Source organism: Lacerta agilis, chromosome 10 (assembly GCF_009819535.1).
Source record: "Lacerta agilis isolate rLacAgi1 chromosome 10, rLacAgi1.pri, whole genome shotgun sequence".
Classification (NCBI taxonomy): domain Eukaryota; kingdom Metazoa; phylum Chordata; class Lepidosauria; order Squamata; family Lacertidae; genus Lacerta; species Lacerta agilis.
The window spans coordinates 15,018,583-15,037,351 of record NC_046321.1 but is presented as its reverse complement, the minus strand read 5'-3'; the positions used below and the strand labels follow the sequence as shown (position 1 = coordinate 15,037,351).

Below are 18,769 nucleotides of genomic sequence, written 5' to 3'. Positions count from 1 at the left end.
AAGCTAGCCACCCGTTGGAAAACAGACGTGGACGCCTAAGAGACTTGAGCACCTTATCGCATTGAACTTTTTGCACATTGAACATTGCACTTTTGGAATCTTAATTGCCTCTTTTGAGACATTTGTACGTGTTATGGATTATATCCCCTCCGGTTGTGTATATATATATGATTGAATACTCTTATGGTTTGGGTTATTTGTATACATCCTGCAATTTTACCGTGTTGTCTGTTGTTTGTTACCTTATAGCCTTAAGCAAGTTTTTTTTTCAGGGAATGGCTGTGTTTGTCAAAACAAAGGTCCTCTCACAAAAACAGCTTAAATAAAGCAGCTTTCAACCGTGCTTGGAACAAACCCATAGCTGTCAACCTTCCCTGTAGTACTGATAGGGGAATTTCCCGCAAAAAAGGAAGGTTGACAGCTATGAACAAACCCCTAAAAAAAAGCAATCACACTTCACCTGGTTTATCACTGGCTTGTGTTTCAATCCTGGCTTGTTCAGGATCATTTCCAGGTGCTTACGGGTGAAGTTGGACACTCCGATGGACCTCACCAAGCCGGCATCTTTGCACGCCTCCATTGCCTGGCAAAGAAAACACGACATGTTGGTTGAGTGGTGTTTGTTGAATAGCTGAGGCCACACTCCCCCCCCATTAAGATTGGAGGCTTATATTTCACCAGCTCTCACAGGAGCCATTGTGTGAGTCATTGTTCTGGACATGCCTTCTCTGGTGTAAGGCTACTGTGCTCTGTACCCGAATGACTGAAGGGCTGGATTTCCTAATCCCAGGCACCTACCTCCCATGTCTGCAGAAGATCTACGTTGTCAATAATCAATTTTTTGTCTTCTCCCATGGGAAATAAATCTGGTCCAGGCTGGAAAAGAAGGAGGGGAAGGGAATGAATGCAGGTCAGGCATGGAAGTTCTCTTATCTCTGTAATACTATCTAATACTAATGGACAGTGATAGAAAAAGAGAGTTAACCTTGCAGGGGCAGATACCACATTGCAGGGATCTGTAGGAAACTCAAGTCACAAGCACCACATTTGACATTCTTGTTTATTCTTCAAGGGGGATAAAGTGTTACTTTATCCAGGAAAATAATACTTACGTTGCAATATTAGGTAAAGGTAAAGGTAAAAGACCCCTGGACGGTTAAGTCCAGTCAATGGTGACTATGGGGTGGTGATGCTCTTATTGCTTACAGGCCGAGAGAGCCGGCGTTTGTCCACAGACAGCTTTCCAGGTCATGTGGACAGCACGACTAAACTGCTTCTGGCGCAACAGGACACTGACGGAACCCAGAGCGCACGGAAATGCTATTTACCTTCCTGGGTTTCCAGGAGCTGGGACAGAGCAATGGAAGTTCACCCCATTGCAGGGATTCAAACCTCCAACCTTCTGATCAGCAGGCCCGAGGCGCTCAGTGGTTTAGACCACAGCACCCCCCGCATCCCACCGCTGCAATAGTAACTCAGTATTGTCTCCTTTAATCCAGAGGTGGGGAATCAGTGGATCTCCAGGCCTTGCTGGCCTCCAGGTTCCATAAGCTGCAGTCAGCAAAGACAATGATCAGGGATGATAGGAGTTGCAACATCTGGAAGGCCATGGGTTCCCCAAACATGCTTTAATTATTTCAGTGCCCTATAGAACAAACTGTCTTCTCTCTCTGCACAGGTCTGTCCCCCCATCTCTCCAACCATTTTTTTCCTTCCCTCGCTCCCACGCCAAGTCCTGCTCTGCAGATGATTTCTTTTTTATGATGCCCATGTAGTTAATGTAATCAGTATATGCAAATGTTTTCTTTAACTGGCATGGTTTCTCCCTCCAAATCTGGGAGTGATCATTCTTTGATTGAGATATGGTCTAGCAGAGAACTGTCAGCATCTCTAGGAAATGACAATTCCCAATGTTCTTTCAGGAAATCAAATATTTTTAGCAGGCTCTCCCCACACACATTCAAATATTGTACTCAATACTTGTATTGAAAGGTAAAGGTAAAGGACCCCTGACTGTTAAGTCCAGTCGCGGACGACTCTGGGCTTGCGGCACTCATAATTATTTACCTTCATAGAATATGGATTGTGAATTAAGAATAGATCCATGTAGTCAAACTGGAGTTTCTTCAGCGATTCTTCTAAGCATTTCCGAACCAGCTCAGGGCGGTGGAAGGTACTCCAGAGCTGTCAAAAATATAGAGATTTATATTTTCACGCAGCCATAGAGTTTTTGGGTCTCAGGACAGTTTAGCTGTGGCAGATGACTATTCTGGTGTGCACAGTGTTAAGGACACACTCAAATATTGTTCTGAAGAGTATTTTGAATTGCTGTGGTGAGGTAAAGTAATTTTAAAATCATTATTGCTAATAAATAATTTTTTTACCATTTATTTATTAAATTTCTATATTGCCCTTAATCAAAAGATCTCAGGGTGGTTCACAAGATAAAAGCACAAATAAATAGTCAAAACAGAAGCAACATAAGAGGAATCCCTCCTCCCACAAACATGTTTAAAAAGGCTGTAGAATATTAATCAGACAAAGGACTGGTTGAAGAGGAACATTTTCGCCTGGCGCCTGGAGGTGTATAATGAACCTCCTTGCAGAGAGCATTCCCCAAACGGGGAGCCATGCAGATAAGGCCCCGTTCTCGTGTTGCCACCCTCAAAGCCTCACATGGAGGAGGCATATGAAGAAGTACCTCAGTGGATGAACACAGAATCTGGGTAGGTTTATATAGGGAGAGCCATTTTGCCCTGATTTTGTTAAATAACGTCTGTGAAATACTGCATTTTTCGCTCCATAAGACACAGTTTTCCCTCCTGAAAAGTAAGGGGAAATGTCTGTGCGTCTTATGGAGCGAAGGCTCGCTGTCAAGCAAGTGGTGAGAGGCAGGGGCAGCGGCAGAGATGCGTTCGTATGTAATTGCATTATGATGCAGGTACCATATTTTACTCATTTCATTAAAAAATGCCAAACTCACTCACTTTTCCAGTGTAGAAAATGTCTTCCCTTTTTACTGTTCCATCTGAAATCTTCGCACGAACGGCCCGTCCAACTTGCTCCTCAATCTGGTATGCATATGCGCTATCAATATGACGGAAGCCCAGTTCTATTGCTATCTTTGTATCCTCTTCAACCTTACTTTTTGGAACCTGCCGGTTGAAAAGGTGAAAAGGTCAGACAAGGTCTCTGCTTCAGTGGGGAAATTAATGTCAAAGGGTACCTGTGAGTGTCGGTGGACATTTTGAAACTAGACCCGAGTCCCAGGGACTCAGCTAGGCTCAATCTAGACACATCAAAGGAAAATAAAGAAAACGTGATTTATATGTGTTGCATGTGCGATATAACATTGTGCCACCCGATGGCGAAACGGAGTCCCATTTTTCTCTACCTGTTTTCCCTGTTTAAATGTACAACACTTTAAACAGAAATGCTTCTTTGATGTGTCTAGATCCAGCCCTGATGATGCCTGGGTCCTCTTGTGGGATGTCTTTCATGAGGCAGGGTGGCACTGAGCAGCCATGACAACAGGGCTCCAATCCAGGTTGCGAGGTGGTGAGTTGCCATTTTAATTTCCCACAATCCCTCCACCAGCACACGCCAAGGCAATGTGGGGAATTAAAATGGATGCTCCAAGATAGCTGCCAGGTGGGAAATAGGGTGAAGTCATATCTTGTGTTCGTGGTATGCACAAGTATGGGAAATAGCAATTTCTGAGTGCTTGACCCAAACATGCCAGATTTATTCATGAATTTATGAATGGTCAGGCAAAATGGGAGAATTTTTAGGACTTGTTAAGATCACATCAATAAGTCAGCAGAGTTATTGCAACCCCCTAGAACACATGCATTGTATCTCTATGGAGAGGACTAATTAATTAGTGAACCTATTGTGTATGCACAGTACCTTGCCGTTTCGTAGCTGACAATATGTACTCCATGTTTTGGTTTGCATTTTATGTTATGTTGATGGTGTTACTGTTATAATACACACACAGAGAGAGACCTGCATGTAATATGTAGAGACAGGGGATGGATCAGGTACATTCAGATTAGCCTGGGGAACAGCAGGCTCTTATTGGCTGCAGGTAAGTGCCAGATTTAGGGTGGTATGGGAGGATCTCCGCACAGGGTGCCAAGCCAAGGGGGTGCACATTAATGATGATGATACCTATATTTATGTGGGTACACACTGAGAAGATCCATTAAAAATCAACTGTACTAAAAGGAATTATTGTGAAAAAAATGAAATATTTAATGGTGTGTGTGTAAAAATTGGATGTGAGTGGGGTTTCGGCTCTATGCCTGAATTCCTTCCAACTTCTGGATCCAACAAGGATCCAATTGCTGGAATAGGTATGCAAGTCTCTTGGCAATGGCCCCCTTAAGTATGAGGGGTTAAGGTAATAAATGAAGCAGCTCTGTGCCAGAGGGCAAATGGGTGGGTAGTTAGAAAGACAAAAACTAGGGTGTGTGCGTGTGAGAGAGAGCCAGGAGTTGTGAGCAGAAAGCTGGCTGGGCAGCTGAGAGATGGAGCCGCGCCTGATTTCTGCTGGAATCCAAGGCTATGGCCATGGGAGAAGCAAGTTAATGTTGTGAACCCCTCCATCCATGTTGTTGGCATCTGTCTGTCTCTAGAGACAATGGAGTGTGACTCCTATGGAAAGTCAAACTGTTGTGTTAGCAGCACCAAAGTGACTTCCCTGGGACGTAAGCCTGGGCAGTGGGTATGGAGGTCTTGGGCTGCCCAGATGAAAAGGCCCCCCCATATCCTTGCTGATGTGATCCAAATGAAAGCAGAGTAATATATTTGGCACCAGCTTGGCTGCAGGATTTGGAAGGAGGAGGCATGCAATGCACCACCCAACTGTCTTAGGAACTCCACCCCAGATTTGTGCAGGGTTTACTCCTTTTCTTCTCCTCAAGATATCCCACAAAGCAGCAGAGGTTTAAGAGCAGAGTTTTCCTTCTCCTAGATGGGCTACCTTCCTAGCTGAGAGTTAAATGTTTTACTTACAGTGTCCGGGGTATAGGTCCCAAACCCCAATATGGGGATTTTGTTCCCATCATTCATTGTAATGCCACGGTCTTTGCTAAGTGCCATTTTCTGCTTCTGTGCTTCTTCAGTTCTTGGCTCCAGGCCGAAACTGATCAGCACTCAAAAGGAAAATCTCGAGGGAGAAAAATGAAGTCTGTGTTTCTAATGAAATGTCTTCTGTTGCCACGATAGGAGGAGAGTGCTTAAATACTCCAAAGAAATGAGAGAGAAGGGCGGGGAAACCTATGGCCAGCATTTTATCAGTAACTATCAGCAGAATGTCCTTTGGTACACCAGCAGTTTCCTTGTTGACTTAAGCAGCATTGCTTTCATAGGATAAATAAGCTATGGCCAACTTTTTATCAGTAACTTTCAACAAAATGTCCTTTGCTACACTAGCAGTTTAGCAGTTTCATTGTGGACTAAGCAGCATTGCTTTCACAGGATAAAAAATAGCTTTCTCCTCCTCCTCCTCCTCCATTGCGTTCCAGTAAAGCAATGCAGAGGCCTATTGCAATTTTTCATCAAAAACTTCACCTCTTTGTTAGATTCATAAATGTTAGACATAGGAAAAGCAAGCCTAAAAGCTATGCAGACCTTTTCTTCAGGCTGCTGTATTGAAATGAAAACACATGTTCAGAAACAAAATAATAAATGAAATATGTGGAGGCATCTGTTAACCCAATGAAGCTGGGTGTTCTGAGTGCCAATGAACACTCAAAGGATGTAAGGAAGGAAAGGAGCATAGAAATAAGATCCCAAACTGCCTCTGGCTGTGTACACTTTGCCAGCACATGGAAAACACATTTGATGTATACGACATTCCCCAAAGAATCCTGGGAACTGAGATTTGTTAAAGATGCTGGGAATGGTAGCTTTGTGAGGGGTAAACTACAGTTCCCAGAATTCTTTTCGAGAGGTCAGCACGGACACTTTGAATATTGTTCCAGTTTCCAGAGGATAAAATGCATGCGTATAACATCATCTGCTGTGAAACAGAGTGACCAGAGAAACACAGTCAGAAGTCATTTCAGGTCAAGATGGCAGACAATCGAAACCCTGTGCTCTTTACTTCTGACAGCCAGCAGAGGACCTCAGAGCCAGCAATGGTCATTCCTGCCCATCCCTTCCTCTGAAGTGGAAGCTGTGACTTTGTAATTTAGAGGTTTCCTCTCATGTCCTTCTTCCCTCAGGCATCTGGTTGGCCACTGTGAGAACAGGATGCTGGACTAGATGGGTCACTGGCCTGATCCTGCAGGTTCTTCTTATTTTCTGAATTTATTTCAAATCATCTTGGCAATAAATCTCAGGCTACGCAGCTGCTTATTTTTATGAAGGTTAATCCTCCCCCGGCTTGTGCTATTTTCAATATACGAATCACCCCCTTGAAACTGCTATTTGACACATTAGGGAGAACTAGGGATGGAGGAGGAGTTTTGTTCATATTTTAATGAGAAACTACACAGCTCACATTTCTTGAAGCAATATGCAGATTGAAATGCAGTTATCCCAAGAAAGTGGCAATTCTCTGAATTTTGTGGTGCAGTTTTTCAGCTACAGAATAATCGCAAAAATGCATATACTGGGGTAAAGTATGCATTAAAGAACATATATTAGGGGAAACACCATGCAAAAGCACTTTATTTTAGGCAAAATTGCAAAGAAAAATGTGTATGATAGATCCATCTGTTGAAGGGAGTGAACAGCATTGAGGACGGAATCAGTCAAAGGGTTTTATTCATCTCCGAATGTATAGTTAGGATGGGAAGCAAATCTGAAAAATAATAATCAATGGAGCTTCTAAATTACAAGGAGAAAGAAAGGGTGAGATTCAGGCTTCAGAAGGAATACCCAACGCATTTAAAGCACATGAAGCCTAGCCACTGGAGTTTACCCTCGGAGAACTACAATTCCCTTAACAAACTAAAGTTCCCAGGATTCTTTGGGGGAAAGTCCTGTGCTTTAAGTGAACAGTGTGTATGCAGCCACAATGTTTGCTGGTGGGTTTGCTATCTATCTCAGGATTGTCATCCTTGGGCCGGCCCACCACAACTTGCTTGCCTGAGGCAAATTGCAAGGTGGTGCACATTTCATATACAGAAGCCAGCTGCAATGACAAACAAAACAAAACTAGATTGGTAGCAACATAGTGCCCTTCACCAAACCCGAGTGTCCTTCACCACAACTGAGGGCAGTTTTAACTGGCATACCAGAGGAAGGCACATGAAGACCTTTTGGTTTGGAGGGCAATCCTTCTTGAAATGTGTTGGGTGTAATAAATTGCTTCTTTTGAGCACCAGTCTGACATCTTGGCCCCTTGTGTGCAGCTTGTGTGCGTGTCCCCACCCCACTTCCCCATGACACTCCCCCCCCCAAAAAAATTGTCAGGGGTGCTACCACCCCGTCCCCAGGGCAACAAGGAACGAGGAGTGCTCTGGCTGCAACCACAAACACCTGATTCCCACCAGGAGCTGCCTCCACACGTGGGCTTCTCAAATGGCCACCCGTATCACTGTGTGACAATATGGATCGGGCTCAACTCTAACAACAGATTCCCTTGCCTTGCTGCCTTCAACTCACCCTGTCAGTTTCATGTAGCGAACATTTCTTTTGAGGCCATTGAGGGTTTTCATGTCCTCTTCAGGCATCTGGAAATCAAATACCTAGCAGATGTGACAGGGTTGCATATAATCAGCAAGGGCTATTTATTAATTATTATTATTATTATTATTATTATTATTATTATTATTATTTCAATTTATACACCGCCCTATACCCAGAGGTCTCAGAGCAGTTCACAAACAAGACCACAACATATAAAATCAAACAAAAAACAATACCCCCCCCCGCAAAGCCACATTCTAAAAGGGTGTTGGAGGTCAATAAGATCAACCAAAGTCCTGGTTAAAAAGGAAAATTTTTGCCTGGTGCCTAAAGGTGTATAATGAAGGTGCCAGGCGAACTTCCCCGGGGAGAGCGTTCCACAGACAGGGAATCACTGCAGAGAAGGCCTGTTCTCGTGTTGCCACCTTCCAGACCTCGCGAGGAAGGGCCTCAGAAGATGATCTCGGGGTCTGGGTAGGTTCATATGGAAAGAGGCTCTAGATTTTCTGAAGCTCAAGCGCTGAGACAAAGTGGACAGAAAAAGGAGACATTGGCCCCCCTATCCTGCAGAATCTCTCACTGATCTCACCTGCACTCTCATTGTGTTTTAGACTTCAATGGTTCTCATTCAACTCAGCTTACGCAGTTGAGCTCCTGTGAGTAAGATGGACCCCATCTCCACTATTGCTTATCCCACAACTTAACTCTGACAGACTGTTACTGGTTTGTGTTCAGTATGCGGTAGGTTATTCTACTTAAAGTACAGATATGAACAAACACTCAGCTCCCAATGTCTCACCTAAACCAGTACACATTAGACTTTGGGTTCACTGCATCTGCATACTGCCAGTTTACCTGGAGGTTTTCTTTAATGTGTTTTTTGGTGAAACTCTTGGCCAGAACCACAATGCCACGCTGCAACTGGTAGCGCAAGGCAATGAGCGCTGGGCTTCGGTTGTGCTTCTTAGCAAGGTCAACCAGTACTGGTTCCTCACGAAGAACTGGCGTGCTTGTGTCCATCCTGCAAGAGGAAAGCAACCTCAGGTGTCATTAAATAGCAATATTGTGATATATTCAAGTCAACATTTGAGCATATCTAGACACTGTAAGTATAAAGCTGTTTTAGACCAGATCATCTGGCATGGAGGAACCCAACCAAAGAACCCTGCAAACAGGTGTTCTGTGCAGAGGGCAGGGACAGAGGACCAAAAACACAATCCTATACATATTTACTCATCAGTCTTACTGGCCATTTTCATATACTGATAAACCATAGTTTGTTGTGATGGGACTGAGCCTAGCCTCCCTCTGAACTCATATGCTCCTTTCCTCCTTTGGTGCAGCTGCAAGGAGTTTAGAAGTGAATCCCTGAGGGATTTAGTCCACACTGCTTAAAATGGTTGGGTCCGGTAGACAAAATTGCAAACAGAAATGTGTGCATTAGCAGAAATGCACACTAAAATGCTGACAAATTTTCATGAGAACTTAAATTAAAAAACAACAACAACATTAAATTTGATGTGGAATGATGTGGAAACTAGAATTTAAGAAAAAGGAGAAACCCAAATTGTCAGATTCATCTACCCTTGTTAAGCACACATTCCTTTCCCCTAATTTCTATATGGCTTTGACTAGGTGCCACCTTTGCGCCCCTTCCCCTGATCCCATATTTGCTATCTTGGGTCAGATATTCTTCCTGGTTTGGCTGGTGCACTTTTCTCCTTCCTCTCTGATCCCTGATTGCTGCACTAGAACAAGCATGGGGAACCTTTGGCTGAGCTGCTACTGGCATAATCCTTGGCCATTGGGCATGCTTGCTGCAGCTGACGGGAGCTGTAACTCAGCCACCTCTTCAGGGCCAAAGGTTCCCCTACAGTTGCTGGTTAATGGTTGGCTAATCCTTGAAATACTGCAAGTGGATAGGCAAGTTAAACGAGTATTTGTTAACGGCAAAACTGACAGCAGCAATAAGAAACCAAACAAATCAAAATTTGAAGGAACAACGGGAATGTTATGAGGAGTATATGGAGAAACATTGCTCAAAGAAAGAAGTGCTAATATGCTTGGAGTAAGAGATTATGAAGGATTTTTTTTAAATATTAATTTACATAAAGAATTAAAGATGATTATAGAAATATACAGAAACTAAGAATGTACAAATAGTGAACAAATAGCTTCCAATGGAAGTCAAAAGAGTGACGGAGGGAAGTCAGAGGGGTGTTTGGTGGTGGGTGTGAGGATGGGATGGGAAAATGGGAAATGTATGATAAATATGATATTGTATGTTAATGCAAGAATATATTGGTTGCATTGTGTTTTAATCAATAAAAATTTTGTGGAAAAAAAGAAAGAAAGAAAAAAGAAGGAAAAGCATAGGGAACCTTTGGCTGAGCTGCTACTGGCATAATCCTTGGCCATTGGGCATGCTTGCTGCAGCTGATGGGAGTTGTAACTCAGCCACATCTTCAGGGCCAAAGGTTCCCTACAGTTGCTGGTTAATGGTTGGCTAATCCTTGAAATACTGGAATAAATTATCAAAGTTCAGTGTCTTCTCCTACCAAGCCTCGTCTCTCTGTGATCCTAAAGCAGAGAAAGCTTCCAGGACAATATCCTTTGATTGGCAGAAGGACAGCAGCTTGGCTTGCTTGAGATAAGGGTGGCATTCGACCTGGTAGAGAATTTGTGCACAAGCCGAGAGTAAGAAGCACAGTCAAGAGGAGCAGTCTTTACAGTCTTGTTACAAAATAACAAAAATAAATTGCTTCTTGAAGACAGAGCATTATGAATGGACCTGAACATCTGGAATGGGGAAGTGGGATTTTGCATCCAAGTTCCCTGTGCTTTGTGCATTTAGCAGAATTTTTCGAACAGAGCTCTATGTGGATACAACTGTGGCCAGGATTCCTGCACGATCAGGGCCCTCAGTTATTGTGAATTCAGAACCCACATTCACACTTTCCACTGATGCAATCAATCTCACTCCCCGTGTTCAGCGATTTATTTAATTTTAAAGCCTGTTGCCTCCTTTCGGAAGAACAGCTTTTGCATTCTATCACTGTGTGAGCAGGGAGAAGACGAGCCTTGCCCCCCTGATGTCTCTAGACAGACAAGAATGAAAATTTCCATGTAATGTGGAACCCTGCTCATTTGGGTTTCCAGATTGCATGGGAGCCTTTATGCATATAGATGCACCTGCAAAGGCTTCCTCCTGGCAGACATTCATGTTGGATGAGGAAATGCCAGGGTACATTTGGCCAGCTAAAATGCAAGGTGCCAGGGACAGAGCTTGCCAGCACAGTCCTGCTCCTCATTCTAACATTGATAAAATATATGAGCCATCATTCTGAATACAGTTCCTGTTGTCAGACAATCTTCCCTGAATGTAATTCAGACAGGGAGCAAAAAGCAAATTAATATTGTTGCACCGATCTCTGAGCATTGAGATGTTTTTGGGGTTCCAATGCGTGCCTCGGGGTTCATTTCCTTTGAATGAGGTCACTGGAGATTTGCGGAGTTTCTCTAATGTGAAGGTTTACTTATACATTATATAGAGGCTGAGCATAAGATGGAAGATTCCTGCATTGCAGGATACCCTTTCACATACAGAGATACTTTTATGACAGTATCTCCACCCAGGGAAGGGGCAAGAAAAAACTTGCTCTCTTTTGATCAGTGGTGGAGCTGCATGTTCCAGCAGTGGGAGTAGAGAACAGGCAGGGGCATGGCTGGTGTGCATCCAGGGAGCATGGTGTGCATCCCAGGGGGTGCGTGGTGTGCATCCTGAGGGCGGCCATGACGGCACCCTGCCAAGGATGGCACCCGGGGCGAACCGCTTCGTCCGCCAGTGTTTTTGATCCCCTTCTAGAAGTATCTACAACAATGGTTCCCAATTTGCTAATTACTGAGGACCCCCTAATTTAAAAAAACAAACAAACCGCGGACCCTCTACTTTTGAAAATTTTGATAACTATGGTGCTTACTTCTGCAAAGCAATTTTTTGAACAGAAAGCAAAGGATTTTAGGTATACTAAAAAAAAAAACCAGACTAGGGCTGAGCGATATCTGCTTTTCAACATCGTGATGTTGGACTGGATGGCCCTTGTGGTCTCTTCCAACTCTATGTTTCTATGATACATCAGCAGTTAAACATTGTGATATTCTGATATATCCCGATGTCTGAAAATGGAGATTGGGCGTGGGGATGAGGGAAGGAGCAGCTGCAGAAATCGGATGGGTGGGGGGAGGAGACAAAGCGGTGGCAGCCAGCGAAGATGCACATCCACTGTGGCTGCTGCTGCTGCTGCTTTCCTGCTGACTGAGAAAAGCTGCTCTGCCTCAGTGCCAGGGCAAGGTAGTGCCACAGTGCCTTGAAATCGGCTGCCCTGCCCTGCCCTCCCTCGCGTGAGGAGTGTTATATTGCTGTGGGTTGCCGGGTCAGAATCGTTATTGCAGTGTGATTTTGGCCAATATATTAAAAAAACCGCACAGTGCTAAAACAGACTGTAAAATTTGTGATATTACCATGCAAGAATGACAAAAAAAATTAGTTGGGGGAGGCAAGGGATGGGGCCGCAGACCCCCTGGGTGTATTCCGTGGACCCCTAATTAGGAACCACTGATCTACAACTATTGTGGTGACGTATTGACTCTGGCTTACATTACAAAAGCGCACACTGAACAAACCTGGCCAGGGCTACTGACTTGACAAAGGACCTGTTTTGAGTCATTCCAGCAGTCCCTTTTCACAAAGAGTGTCACAGGGTTGGAGGGAACTCTCAAAACCCAGTTAGATTAGCCTCAATCACGTAACAATACAAGCTATGTGGGATGAATGGATGGATTTTCCTGGGCATGTCATGGACCAATGAGCATTTCCTCAGGAAAGCAAGTGTGGCAGAGTGACGGATAGAATATCACAAATGGATTGGGAAAATCTGGCTTCAAACTCTGGCCATAAAACTGTCTGAGCCAGCCACTACCTTTCAGCCAAAACTACAACACTGGGCTGTTGTGAGCCTAAAATAGAGAAGCCTCTGGGTAGGCTGCCCTTAAGTTTTTGGAGGAGGGCTGGAATACAAATGTGACAGACAGATCAAGACTCAGTATTTTGTGGGAGGGATTCAGCTGCATACCAGAAAATTTAGGGTTGTGCTATGAAAGTGAATTTACGCGCTTCGGTGCAACAAATCAATTTTTAAAAATGCAGTTTGGAAGGTAAAGAAGAAATGCAGTAAAAGAAGTGTGGGATAATAATCAATTGAAAGGAAGATGTATAACCTCTGTGCAGGCAAATCAGAATGAATTCTATCATATGGCCTTCCTGCAAAGTAGAAGGAATGTGAATCAGAATAAATGCTCAATAAACAGGTCATCTGGAGGACCCCAGAATTATACCTGGTTGAGAACAGGCTTGTACTTGAGGCCAGGTTTGTTCAGGATCTTCTCCAGAAGCCTCTCGTTGAAGTTGGAGACACCAATAGACTTCACCAAACCTGCATCTTTACATAATTCCATGGCCTGCAGAAGATGATGAAAGTATATGCACAAAGCAGGCTGTATAAATTATGCTGCTGAAATAAGTGTACAGTTTTGATTTGGGGGACTGTCCTGCTGTTGCTACACAACCGCAATGATACACACCTCCCAGGTTTGACACAAGTCAACGTCGTCGAAGACCAGCTTTCCACTTTCATCTTTTGGTAGCGGATCAGCTCCTGGCTTTAAAATTATAAAAATAAAAATTTACTCAACATAGAAACAACAGCAACAAAAACCCATTTTACTTCCCATCTTTCCTCTATAAAGGCCTTTCAGATGGCATAAAGTTTGGGCTTAGGACTAGGGCTAGACTTAACTATGCTCAGAGAACCATTGAAAGCAATGGGACTTAATTTCATTAATTTCAGTGGTTGACTCTAAGCATGACTAAGGCTGCTATCACATACACAGTTACCTGGGAGTAAGATGCATTGAACTCAGTGGTGCTTATTTCTGAGTAGACATCTGCTGGTTTGTGATGTCAGTCTGGAAACAACCCGTTATCAATAAACAATTGTAAAAGCAGATTAAACAAAATGAAAGCATTGACCTTTTTTTTAAACATTTTGTTGATTATGATTATTACATTTCCAAACAAGGTTAAGCTATTTCCAGATGTAGATTATTTTATATGTCCTCCCCCCCTTGTGGTCCAAGTGGGGCTTGTCCTGGCTGCAATTTCTAATTGGTGAGGGAATGCAACTTATCTGTTATTATGGTTACACTTCAGTGCACACTTATGACTTCACTGGTCAGAGTTAGATGGAGAACCAAATTAACTCTATTGCAATTGTTGTTACTTTTACAGTTACTAGCGCTAACTAGAGTACTGTGAGGGGTAACCTTTTCCTCCTGCACTGCAATCTCAATGAAAATCCTACTCCAGGTTGCTATTATTCAAAGTGGTCTTGCTCCCATTGGGAGTTCCTTCCATCCCTCAAGTTCAATTCCCATATATCCAGCTAAAAAAGTTTTGGTAACAGGACTTAAAGTTCTTTAAAAAAATAATAATAATAAAGCCTCTGATATTTTGGAGAACTGCTGCCCATCAGAGACGACAACATTAGCCACTTGATAAACCAGTTGTCATATGAGCCAACTTCATCTCTACACTAAAACATTTCCTTTTGAAGACAGCAGTCATGGGTAGGTAAATACACTATTCATTTCCCCTTGATTTTGATAACATCTAAAGTGTGAAGGATAGTTAGATATGGTTGGAAACTTTGCTCCCAGCATTTGAAACAATATTGGCATCATTTCACTCTCTCTCTCTGTGTTAGTCATCTTCTGAAACCAACATGGGTATGTTTCTGATCAAAACAATTAATGTGTACGCTTAACATTAAATCCATCTTAATATATACTTTTTAAGGTAAGAATTTTACAAGAAAGGAAGGAAGGAAGGAAGGAAGGAAGGAAGGAAGGAAGGAGGGAAGGAAAGTTTGGTTTTGGTTCATCAACTAGTGAGGGGGTGGGAATTACCTTGAGAGGAAATGGCATGTGAATAAGAAAGAGATCCATATAATCAAGTTTAAGTTTCTTTAGAGATTCTTCCACACTTGTCCGGACAAGTTCTGGGCGATGAAAGGTGCCCCAAAGCTGTAAAGGGTTTCAAACAGCAGAACATGGATTCAGTTCACCTTCAGAATGAATGGTTCTAACTGAAGCGTATAGACACACTCCAATTAATTTCAACGGCCATTGTGTCAGATAAATGTCTGTTATCATAACTTCTTTTTCTCAAAGGATATACCTTCCCAGGTAGAGTTAAAACTAAATGAGCATACATAATGTGCTATTGGTTTATTGCCTCAAAGGAAAGGACCCTGGGCATTTCGTTTTCCAGTTGTAAAATTATATGTGACTAAATTATTAAGAGAATGCACTGTTTCCCCCCCCCCCCATATAGGTAGGGTACCAGTCAGTTGCAGTTTCCATAGTCTAACTTTCATATAAAGAGATCATTCTTAAAACAATGGCTTTCAAACTGGGTTCTGAGATACCTTTGCTTCACTGGAAACTTATCAGGTGCACTTCCAGGCTGCCAATATATTGTGGGTGGGAATCAAGCACATGCCAGAACTTTAATTAAAGCAAATTAAAGCACTCTATCACACTGGTGCAACAAATCTACAGTGTTACCTTGGTTCTCGAACTTAATCTGTTCTGGGAGTCTGTTTGACTCCTGAAACCATCCAAAAACCTAGGTGCGGTTTCTGATTGGCTGCAGGAGCTTCCTGCACTCAAGGAAAGCAATGAGAAAAATGCACAGATGAACAAATACTTGACAGGAAGACCCGTAAATACCGCATGAGCAAATCAGGATAATTGCTCATTCCCTTATAACAGGCATAGGCAAAATCAGCCCTCCAGATGTTTTGGGACTACAACTCCCATGATCCTTGGCTAACAGGACCAGTGGTCAGGGGTGATGGGAGTTGCAGTCCCAAAACATCTGGAGGGCCGAGTTTGTCTATGCCTGCCTTATAAACTCACCAGAAAAACATCGGAATGAATGCTTGGTAAAGACCAGATAATAATCTAACAGCAAAACAGGATGAATATTCATAAAATAGGTCAGGAGGAGCCCTAGGAGTTTTGCAAGAAGATAATCAGTGATGGGCAACCTTCCCTAACAGGCTGCTTGCCCATCAAGAAGATTATCATTCAATGGGCGGATACAGTGTAACATCTTCAGAGTTTTGCAATTGGCATTCAATGGCAAACTGCAAAATTCAGGTTGCACAATTCTAGTAGACCTGCTGCTCTGGTGCAAACAAACCAAACTTTTTGCAGCAAGGAAAGTGCACTCGAAAGTGTGGGATATCAATTGCTTGCCCTTGATCTTGCATAGGTAAAGGTAAAGGGACCCCTAACCATTAGGTCCAGTTGCGAACGACTCTGGGGTTGCAGTGCTCATCTCGCTTTATTGGCCGAGGGAGGCGGTGTACAGCTTCCAGGTCATGTGGCCAGCATGACTAAGCCGCTTCTGGCGAACCAGAGCAGCGCACAGAAACGTCGTTTACCTTCCCGTCTGAGTGGTACCTATTTATCTACTTGCACTTTTGGGGGTGCTTTTGAACTGCTAGGTGGGCAGGAGCTGGGACTGAGCAATGGGAGCTCACCCCGTCGTGGGGATTCAAACTGCCAACCTTCTGATCAGCAAGCCCTAGGCTCTGTGGTTTAGACCACAGCGCCACCCACGTCCCTCCTTGATCTTGCATAACCTCCCTGCAAACAAATCCAAATAAATGCTCATGTTGTCTGGAAATGACCTGAGTTATGTTCTCAGAGTAATGTTGGGCGGGCAAGTAAAACAAAACGAAGCAGGCTCTTGCAGCTTCATTAGTTGTATAGAGAAAGGATTTCAGCAGTTGTTGCATGTATGACAAGCAACACATTCTGAAATTCCTCTGTTGCCCAACTGCCAAAGGTGCAGGACCCTTGTCCTCTTTCCTGCTTGGCAATGGTGAGGATGTCTACAATACACAGGGATTCCTGAGGAGTCAAGTCTATTTGGAAAGGAAAGAAGTAAAATTTGGAAACCACTGAGTTGAATAAATGAACTTCCATGGCCTTAGCTGTTAGGAAAGGATGGTAGAAGCAAAGCCTGTCCACCAATCAACCAACTACAAGAGTTAATATTTACTGACCTTTCCAGTGTAAAACAATTCATCCCTTTTCACAGTCCCATCTGCAATCTTCGCATTAATCCCTCGTCCAATTTCCTCTTCATTCCCATAGACGAAGGCTCCATCGATAAGGCGGAAGCCAAGCTCGATGGCTACCTTTATAGCCTCCTCACACTTGCTTTTTTGAATCTGGTGGTTAAAACAACAAATAGTGTCAGCAATTTTCACTGGCTTTGGCAGGAGGGTTACATGATTGTGTTTCCTCACGTGCCACTTTTGCATTGAAAGACAGCTGCACATGGAATACCATGGGGCTGTACCCTAACATGGGGCTGTACCAGTGTAGCTCTAAGTAACCTGCTCTATCAGCGCAAGAATTCGCACTTGTGCAATATGTGCCTCGCCCCTCCCTGTGCCTCCTCACCACCACTTGCTTCCTGAAATTTGTTCTGGGTTTCCCTCCAAACCTCTGAAGTAGACTTGGGGAGGGTGCAGGGCAGCTGCAGAGGGGCGAGAGGGGGGAAAGTTCCACTGCTCAAGCACAAATCCTTGCACTAATAGAATGAGTGCATTGGATGCCGACCATGGTCATTTTAAGGCACTGTGGGCAATAATCTATATACAAAGCATTTGAGAAAATTGGGTTCTCTCCCAGTGCATGTTCTCTAAGGGTGGTGAAGCAGCAAGCTACCACCTTGCTTAGCTTCAACAAGTCAGAATCTTTTCGGTGTCTGCAAGGCAGAGCACTTGGGAAATATATGCATGCCACCTTGAGTTCCATGATGGAAGAAGGGTTCAGGATATAAATGTAAATCACTATTGTTGTGCAGCATTTAAAAATATTGGTTCTGGAATTCAAACAAGGTCTCTTTTCTCTGCTAGACCAGGATTTATTGCAGCTATAAAACAAGATTTGAACATAACTGAAAAGCATTCTGATCCCACTTCCAGAATGTTATATTGAAATAAAGGGCTAATACCAGTGTCAATAGGCAGGGAGTTCCAAAGTGCGGGTTCTGCCGCACTAAAAGATTGGTTTCTTACAAATGTAGAATGAGGCACCTGTAACAGTGCCGGTTCTGCAAAATGTAGGGCAAACCGATGTGAAATAAAGATATCACTTCATTGAATGCAACTGATTTTTCAAATATAAATACCTGCAGATTGGGACAATAGTGGACAGGCAGGAGAAATTCACACACACCTACACCCTTGCCAGCCACAGACATTGCAAAAATCATTCCTCTCCACACACAATGAAATTGCTATTTGCATCAGGAGAGATGCAAATAGCAACTTGGGATGGGTAAGCTGCCAGGGTTCGTGGAGTAGGGATAAGGGTTAAACTCTCATTTTCCGCCCACCGTGGCTCTCTCCAACAGCAGCTATTTGTGTTGTAAAACTCAGACATCTTCACGGAATGACATGTAGTTTGACCCTTGGGAGAGGCCTTGCAAAACCATGACAAAGGGTAGCCTATTTAGACTGCAGTTGGCTTTCCGTTTGAGAAAGGAAATTTCCTATATACACATAAAAGCGATATAAAAAGAAAACCTAAAGAAAGTTGACTTACTTCATCAGGGCAATAGGTACCAAGCCCAATCAAAGGGATTTTGTTTCCATCGCTCATCTTAAGGTAGGAGTTTTTGTCCAGAGTCATCTTTTTACAGCTTTGGTCTGACGTGGAAGCTAATGTACTCTGCCAGAGTTTTGGAGAAGAGAAGTGGAGTTGGCTACAACTCTCTTTATCTCTTATAGAATTACTTCCTCAGGGGCAAGGAGAAGCGATGCTGATGTAAGGTAGATGAAAAACAACCCTCAGAACCTTGACATGATAATAGATCCCTGAGGTGTCAAATACTTGGCCTTGTCACACTATCAACTCAGAGGTCACATGCTGTTTTCATTCAGTCTCCACCAGTTCGCTGGGCGACCAGTTAGAAGACAACGGA

General features: G+C 43.4%; 2 protein-coding genes across 9 annotated transcripts in view; both read right to left on the bottom strand.

Moving 5' to 3' along the window:
- LOC117054593 (aldo-keto reductase family 1 member C3-like) overlaps positions 1-5,174 on the bottom strand; it is a 45,927-nt gene extending 40,753 nt beyond the window's left edge. For 4 of the 8 annotated variants that reach the window (XM_033163552.1, XM_033163551.1, XM_033163553.1 and 1 more), the window contains exons 1-4: positions 5,020-5,173; positions 2,988-3,155; positions 2,068-2,184; positions 799-876 (exon numbers count right to left, since the gene is read on the bottom strand). In XM_033163552.1, the coding sequence (XP_033019443.1) occupies positions 799-876; positions 2,068-2,184; positions 2,988-3,155; positions 5,020-5,106 (450 nt within the window). In that variant the 5' untranslated portion in view covers positions 5,107-5,173. Of the gene's footprint in view, positions 1-460; positions 584-798; positions 877-2,067; positions 2,185-2,987; positions 3,156-5,019 lie in introns of all 8 variants that reach the window. The other 4 variants (XM_033163558.1, XM_033163555.1, XM_033163560.1 and 1 more) reach the window with 2 other exon arrangements.
- Positions 5,175-7,616: 2,442 nt separating this feature from the next.
- LOC117054102 (estradiol 17 beta-dehydrogenase 5-like) lies at positions 7,617-18,496 on the bottom strand. The gene is made up of 8 exons (XM_033162564.1): positions 18,391-18,496; positions 16,839-17,006; positions 14,668-14,784; positions 13,285-13,362; positions 13,039-13,161; positions 10,203-10,312; positions 8,500-8,665; positions 7,617-7,703 (listed from the first exon to the last, which is right to left on the bottom strand). The coding sequence occupies exons 1-8, from the start codon at positions 18,475-18,477 to the stop codon at positions 7,617-7,619; spliced, it is 936 nt and encodes a 311-aa protein (XP_033018455.1). The 5' UTR covers positions 18,478-18,496.
- Between the last annotated feature and the right edge of the window lie 273 nt (positions 18,497-18,769).